This window comes from Botrytis deweyae (assembly GCF_014898535.1).
Source record: "Botrytis deweyae strain B1 chromosome Unknown BDEW_007, whole genome shotgun sequence".
Classification (NCBI taxonomy): domain Eukaryota; kingdom Fungi; phylum Ascomycota; class Leotiomycetes; order Helotiales; family Sclerotiniaceae; genus Botrytis; species Botrytis deweyae.
The window spans coordinates 1,638,873-1,646,833 of record NW_024066214.1 but is presented as its reverse complement, the minus strand read 5'-3'; the positions used below and the strand labels follow the sequence as shown (position 1 = coordinate 1,646,833).

At 41.6% G+C, this 7,961-nt stretch overlaps 3 protein-coding genes across 3 annotated transcripts; 1 reads left to right on the top strand and 2 right to left on the bottom strand.

Annotated features, from left to right (window-relative positions):
- Nucleotides 1-261: 261 nt before the first annotated feature.
- On the bottom strand, nt 262-1,341 carry EAE98_004206 (uncharacterized protein; the record flags this gene model as incomplete). The annotated part of the gene is made up of 2 exons (XM_038951826.1): nt 262-1,074; nt 1,126-1,341. The coding sequence occupies 2 exons, from the start codon at nt 1,339-1,341 to the stop codon at nt 262-264; spliced, it is 1,029 nt and encodes a 342-aa protein (XP_038812299.1).
- A 1,648-nt stretch (nt 1,342-2,989) lies between these two features.
- Nucleotides 2,990-3,790, top strand: EAE98_004205 (uncharacterized protein; the record flags this gene model as incomplete). The annotated part of the gene is made up of 3 exons (XM_038951825.1): nt 2,990-3,298; nt 3,354-3,433; nt 3,556-3,790. 3 exons carry the CDS (start codon nt 2,990-2,992, stop codon nt 3,788-3,790), a joined length of 624 nt encoding a protein of 207 aa, XP_038812298.1.
- Nucleotides 3,791-3,889: 99 nt separating this feature from the next.
- Nucleotides 3,890-7,545, bottom strand: EAE98_004204 (uncharacterized protein). The gene is made up of 4 exons (XM_038951824.1): nt 6,861-7,545; nt 6,305-6,782; nt 4,882-6,228; nt 3,890-4,828 (listed from the first exon to the last, which is right to left on the bottom strand). Exons 1-4 carry the CDS (start codon nt 6,861-6,863, stop codon nt 4,056-4,058), a joined length of 2,601 nt encoding a protein of 866 aa, XP_038812297.1. The 5' UTR covers nt 6,864-7,545; the 3' UTR covers nt 3,890-4,055.
- Nucleotides 7,546-7,961: the final 416 nt, after the last annotated feature.

Sequence of the window (7,961 nt, the reverse complement as noted above, 5' to 3'; positions counted from 1 at the left end):
TTCAACCTCGAACTAAAAGATCCTTTAGGTTCTAAAAAAAGAGCCCCAGCTTGCATTGCAAGTTGTTTGAGTGCAGATCAGAAAAGTCATTAAACAGATACCAAAGGTTCGAGGATCACCCAAATGTTCATCGCAGAAGCGTGATCGATACCAGTATCAAATGTAATGCCCCAATGAGATGAATACATTTCTAGCCCATCATACATCATGATCCACCATAAGTTTTGCCCAATTCCATGCCCTCAACAATTTTCATAAGCCTCATAAAGTCTTTCTCTTCCATACAAACATACCTTCGTCCTTTCCTGCGAAACTTGGCATTGCAATCCTGCAAGTGAGCTCCCAATCATTCATTTCCTTCTGAAACCACTCTTCCATACTACAGTCGCTAAATCCTGTGTATCGATTCGCGTTTTGTGTTCCCACTACCACAATTGTATTTCCTTTGTAAGCGTTCAACACCCGTTTCGTAAATGTCCCAGCTGTAATCATGTATACCATTAATAAGACCTTGTTCTTTCCTCCAGCATTCTTCCTCAGATATTCCACCCCATCTGCCTTTTCAGTATCAGGTATCCACATGTTTCTGTATTCACTCGCCATGTTATCAACAGCGTTGACCTTTACCTTCATTCGGCGTAACATATATGTCCAATATCCACTTCCACTTGCCATATCAATAACCCCATCGGCTTTTGACTCTTCCACAAGTTGAGATATTATGTAAAGAGAATCGTAAGATGGTACGACACATCCAAAATGATGGTAAAGAACAGGAAGAACAGGATGGGTCATTTTGGCGGCCGCAGGATTCGCATAATGTGCATCGGGAAGTGGTCCAAGGAAAGATACCATCCGACATGTGTGAGCCCAGATCTCATAGTATGGATTTATGTGTGCTTTGGCTTTCGGTATCTTATATGGAGGAGCAATTCGGCGAGATTGAAGGTAATTCGCAACCCATTCTCGAGGTGAACCTTTCTTTGCGTTGGAGGAGAATGCTACTAGAGCTTTAGATGTATCGGTCTTGGAAGAGAATATCGAAGTATAGGCATCGATGTCTGTGAGTGGTACCTTTGAAGTCAGTCAACATCAATCTGCAAGTTGTGAATAGAAATGGCCTACCTGAACAACCTTGCCATTGTCTTGGTAGTGATACTTTAATTTTCCCGTACTAGTCGTTTCTTGAATTTGTGATAATGTCATGGCGAATGATTCGGCGCGATATAGATAATTGTCATCATTGGATAGTCCGAATGTCTCGAACATTGTTTTGGAGAAATCATCTTCTTTGATTCCACTCCAATTATCGAAAATCTCATCAGAAGAGGGAGAGGTCATTGCGGTAGAAAGATAGAGCGAATGGCAATGAGTAGTTGAAGTTTTGATTGAATTTGCGAATAATGTCGCAATAGCGTAGAAAGCCCCATCATGACAAATTTCGTTCTGAAGTGAAGTGCGACTTAGTTCCTCTAATGTATGTGGCAATCCATTGGAAGATTTTTTACATCACAATGGACAAGAAAGGTCGGCAACGAATGGGCGACGATAAGGTAAATCAAGAATAGGAAAGAGGTGAGTTCACCAGTTGGTTTTCTAAATGAGAGATGTCTAGGTAGGTACCAATCGTAGGTCTAGTAATAATAATCTTTTTATTAGACTTTCAGTGAGGTGTAAATAAGTTTAGCACCTATCGTACACCCCACATAGTTCTTAATGCACAGAACAGAGTACGGAATACAGCTGTCACATCAGCAATCGCATCTTCATCCTCATTATCAACTACGTCTTTTCTCTAACCAGATCTTGAAAAACGAGTAGATGGAAACATGGAAAAGCATCTCAATTTTCAGTCGTCGAGCAAATTGGAATGTTCCCCGGTGATCTCTAGATATTTGGTTCATGATTGAGAAGAAGACTAGCACTTTACCCCGCGAATTTCGCCCCCAATTGTCATGAGTGTCGGGTAAGTCCGCAAGTTCTCTACTTGAATACTACTCTAGGTAACTTCTCAAAAACACCAATTCGGTTCAAATAATACCCAAACAACTCTCTCTCTACCTAGTAGTGAGAATGTGGGGATCAAGCTGGAAACCCTCATAACTTTTGATTTGTAGTATCGTCATATCTCCCTAGTATGGAATCGCGTTTGGTGGTGATAGACAATCGCATCACAGCCTTACATGTTGCTAGAAGCACAACACGCACAGTATCTGTCGCTTTCTTGGCCTGCTATACCATCGAAGATGCATGAAGTCAGCTCTTCATAATAATTGATCTCAGTGGTCATTGTGGAGTGGAGCTTCCAGGTGGCGACACGATCAACTTCCCCATGCATCAAGAGCGAGTTATTCATGTCCGTACGAAGTAGGGTGGAAGGAGGTTGATTACTTATCTGCCGTCTGCATGAATTTCAGGCCATATCCTCCCATATCAAAGCATGAAGCATCGACAACACATATTGTCGTTTCACACATCGCGTTCCCACTCTACTTCGTACTTTGGTGATATGTTATGATAGGTGTGGAATCTCGATCAAATGAATTTTACATAGCATGTGTAACACACAGCTAGAAGTCTACTGTACTCTGTTCTTCCGCCATTATCGAGACAGATCTACACAGCCTGATATCGTTTCTCGAATTGCTTCCCAATCCTATCATATATATCATCTAGATTCCATTTTTCCAAAATTCACCATCAATTCTACTGGAAGAGACAAAAACAAGCTTTTCACTAAGCTTCATACTGCATGCTATGTGGCGTGATTTTTGTAACAAGTCACCCCACGTTAAGCCGCTAAGGACTCATTTTTATCGTCTAACCTTTTCTAAACATGATGAATCTCCACTGTCTTGTGATCACTTACCATTGCATATACATTGAGAATTGAATGAAAGTAATAATTTCACATTCTCTTCTCTCTCTCGGAAACATTGATTGAACATACATCTTCCAATCAAACTTTTATCCAAAGAAATTCGTGAAAATGACGATTCCACTCCCCTCCCTCCGTTACTCTGTTCAATCTGTTCCAGCCAATCTACTCCAATTCAACAATCCATCAACCTCTTCTCCACCGTCGCCTCCACCTTCCCGGGACTCAACTACCAATGCCCAAGAACCAAAAGAAACTGTACTCTGGATAGGATGTTCTGATTCCCTGGTATCAGAAACTGATGCTCTCACAAATGTTAAGAGATCCGAAATTTTTGTCCACCGTAACTTAGGAAACCGTGTGAGCGTTGGAGATACAAGCAGTGGAAGTGCAATTGAATGGGCCGTAGATGTTCTCAAGGTATGTTCAAGCTTGCTATATAGTGGAACTCGAATGCTAAAGTCATTGGTATCAGGTACAACATATCATAATATGCGGCCACTATGACTGTCATCTGCTTGAGGAATCAGAAAGTGATAGTAACAATTGGTATCGGTAATTCTCCCCAATACTGCCAAGATATATTCACGTGCCACCATTCTTCCTCAACCTTCGTATCACCTACTCTCCATTCACTTCTAGCCCCATGGCAACACAAATCCCACTAACACATCCAGTGATATCATCCAACTTCATCAAGAGTCCGACGCACTCGAACCACCTGCTCAATCACCTCAATCACGAAATCGTCATTTCACGGAACTCTACGTATTGTCTGAAGTAGAATGGTTAAGACAGCAACCTAGTGTTCAACGAGCAATGAAGGAATGGGACTGTCAGATTCATGCCTTTGTCTATGACCGGGATCAAAATAGCTGTGTAAGATTGGTACCAGAGAGTCAGATGAAATGAGTCACTCTGAATGGGAAATGCAAAGTTGTATAGACAGTTGTAACTTCAGACGAGGGTTAAAATTATAATTAATTACAAAACGTTATTCATACGCAGATGGCGCAGCAAACAAACACTAACAATAATCACTGGGGTATGTCCATCTTCTCCTAACATAACACTTCGTCATCACACTCTTCCAAATCATTTCGCCCACCATTACATGTTGTGATACCTCCATGTTTCCGACCATGCATCATATAGAGCTTGATAATGAGCTTGACGATCAATAATCGATTCTCTTTTCCCAAATTGGCGCCTGCAATACTGTATCCTGATTCCAGACAACCTTCCCCTTCTCATTGAAGGTTGAAAGCTCGTCACTAATTGGGATTACCCCACTCGTTGCCTCAACCTCGTGTTGACTAATGCCCATTTCATCCCTAACGATCCATAAGGTTTGCGGGGGGCTTGTGATAGCAGGATCAAGGTAAGCCTGACTCTCAACAGCTTCTTCATACGATGGAAGCTCCTCGCGACTAGTCACAAACTTCTTGGCACGCGCGTGTGATTTGAATTTTCTTGGATCAAACAATTTTCCAAGGATCGCGGCCTTCTTGGACTTTTTGGCATCTTCTCCACGACTTTCGGATTGTGTGGGTGGGAGTGCAGACTTGGTATATTCGTGAGTGTTGTTTGATGGCGTTTCGAATAAAGCAACCTGATCATCACCATCAGTGGACCTTGGAAGGTACATAGTTAAAGGCTTTAAAGCATGGCGCATCACAGCATGGTAAACAGCTGTCAGGAAAATGAAAACGCCCATAAGAACGATTGGACCTATGGTCGTATTGATGGCGAATAGACCGAGTAGGCAGACTTCAGAAATATACACTCCGACCATTAATTGTTGCAGAGCTTTAGCATACGCAGATCCTTGAGTATCGACGTCGTTGGAAAGAACGAAGAACATGTTATAACGGACGGCAAGGTACACGATTGCGAACCCAATAGTTGCAAATCCGAGAACAAGTGGTGCGATGCAAGAATAAGAGATTGCTAATTCATCGTTAGAAATCAACATTCTGTTTGTCAGGGCTGCATGAACATACCAATAACTCCTAAACAAGCAAACTTCGGATATAAAGACCCCCAACCGAGACCAGCCAATGTAATATATCGATTGTACATTTTTCTTGGTGACTTATCAAGGAATTTTCCACCAACAGTTAACATGACCAGAGCGCCAACGTTGATCAAATTTCCAGCTGCAATTCCAAGACCTTGAACAATGATGTAAGATATAAAAAAGTTGGAAGCTTTTGGTAAACTTTGAGCAAGTAATGTGGTAGCTGAAGAAGGATTCTCAATGATTTTGGATACCACAGCTGCCGCTCCAGATGAGAATGTGGTGACCAAGAATACTTGTATGACTTGGAATGCAAAATACCAATTCTGGCATTTAAGTTCCACGGCCGGTGTTGTCACCTCACCGCTGAGTTTGGCCATCCACCTGCAGACGATGGGTACCAAGGCCATGAGGATTGATAATGCAACTGAGGGAAGTAAACCAGTGACGACACCAAGAATAACACTTGGGATGTCATTAATGAATGACAAAAAAGGAACCTTTTCAGTCAAATAATTTATGTTGCTGATAGCACCGACAACAGCAACAGGAATCGACCAAAAGATAATCATAGCAGTCAAGAATGTCGCAGTAGCGATGACGCTCATCTTTCTCTGTGTTTTCTTGATTTTGAGGTTCTTCCAAATGACTTCCTGGGGTTTGACTGCGATAGCTCTTGGGTCCAACTTGGTGGGGTTTTTTGCGCTGAATCTTTGAAACGCATAATTGGCTTCAAATTGGGATCTGAATTCAACAAAGGCAGCAGGGAGTGATGTCCCGTTTTGGCCCACTACAGTTTCTTGGTCCTTTTCGATTTCTGGAATAAGTTTTTGAAGTTCGTTTCGAGACCAATCAATGGTATCGACTTTCTTTCCGATCAATGGTATCTTCCCTAGACGATGCGATGGTCGATCTGTCTTCTTCATCCATTCGGAGACAAGTCCAGCCTCGGTATCCACATTCTTTCGCGCTGGCTTTGGCTTTCCTTTTTTCTCCGCCTTAGCCCATTTCTTTTCCCATTTAAGGCGTCTATCATTTGCGGCTTTGATTAGTTTGATTTCGGCATTTTCCAGCTTCATTGCATCGGTATCTCGCTCTTCTACTTTCTCCGTAAGCTTCTCGCAATCTTTAGCCATCCATATACGAGCAACAACAGCATCGCCTCCAAGAGCCTCCTTTAAGGCTGATTCACTCAAATGTTCCTGTGGGATAAAGGTGAAAAGGACAGTCTTGGATGAAATCCTGGACGCATTGAATGGGGCTAGCATATAGTTGTGTCGAACATTGATAAAGAACATGGTTTCTTTGGTGATCATGAATATAACGAAACCTTAAATTGTCAGCAGATTTTCGAACAAACGTGGGAGAGACCTGAAAAACGAAAGACTAGTACGAGGAATACTGACTGAGAAATATCCATGCAACAAATGTATGGGCATAGTATCGATTCTTATCAACTACATTACTGAAAGATAGTATATCAAGCTCCTTCTGGCCACCACCACCAGTCGCGTTGACCGGAAATAGGATGGGGAAAGTTATACAACAACCAACAAAACATATCTTGGTCAACAATCCGAAGAATCGAAGGTAAAAGTAACCATCAAGGGATTGATGGTCCAGAACATGTTCATCTGGTATACTTCTGAAGGGAGCAAGCCAGCCAAATTTGCTATCAGATAACCGCGATGTTCTTTCATCCTCGCGAAGTGTTGGTAAGAAAGTTCGAGGTTGGTAGACGCGTAAATATTTTGCGCGAAGGACCAAGAAGGCAATGATATATACCACAGCAAGAGCGGCAACAGGTATCAAAGTGGAAACAAGACTGGATGCAGAGCTTGATGTAGTAGTAGATGTTCCAGATCCTGCAGTTTGAGACGAAGACTATGAGGTTGTTGAGTTAGCAATTGCATATTTGACCCAGATGCATAATGTAGATTTGAATCGGAACATAATACTGACCATCTTGAAGGCAATTGCAAAAGCAAATGAAAACAAGAGTCTTTTTGGCAATGCAAATATACTTCTATGTATGAATAACTTCTCGAGAAGACTTTTGATCGTGATGTAATATTGATGTGGATTGAAGTAAATAAAGAACTACACCAAATTTTTTCTCAATTCAACAATAACAATACTGAGCTTCGTCACCCCCGCACTCGCACTTGCACGATTTGATTGATTAACTTCAGACTTAGAGTTAATTAGACCGAAAGAAAGGATCAAATCGATTTCTTTGGACAGAATTAGTTCTGCAGTTGGCTAGCTGATTGAGCACGGATGGCACAAGTGCAGTGTGATAATCGATAGTTAATTTCAGATTGAAAATAATTTCACTTGTTGTGCGTACATATTCCCTACTCCGCAGGGACTTTGCACTCTGTTTATGTCAAAGTACTACGTAGAGAAGATAGAGAATAATCAACTTACATCAAACCAGTGTTAGCCACATCGCTACATCAAACATCATACCCTAGGTAGCCTACGTTGGTACTCCGTACTAGGTATTCAGCTACAGATGATTTTATGTGACGTAGCCAAACTTCAAACACTTGATCAAAGTACTTGATTTTCGACAGAATTGACTTTGAGGCTGACGCACGATTATCCGGGCAGTGAAAAGTTCCAAGATAATTTGAGAATTTAGCTAAATAAACAAAAATAGTTTGGAAGAGAATACTTTGTAAAATTTGAAAAAGTGGCAGGCACGACGGGTACGATACTGCGTAAGTGGACGCCAAATGGTGCATCATGTCTAGACAACACCAAGACCTGGCTTCCACATTCGGTAATCTTCCCAATAATTGACTAGCTTTACGAAGTACAGCTTTGAAATGCCAATGATTTCGATGTGCCGAACCCTGTTTGCAAATCATACAAGGATAAACACATCTAACAGAGCGCGACCCTTGCCTAATTTGAGATTTTGGGCGTCAGACATGCGATGATAGATCTTCAAGTACCATACTACCATACTGTATTGCCTTTTAGTGGTCAATTACACAAACGAATATACGGAAAATCGTGGTTAATGTAACACAGTGAGGTCAGGAATAATCAAGA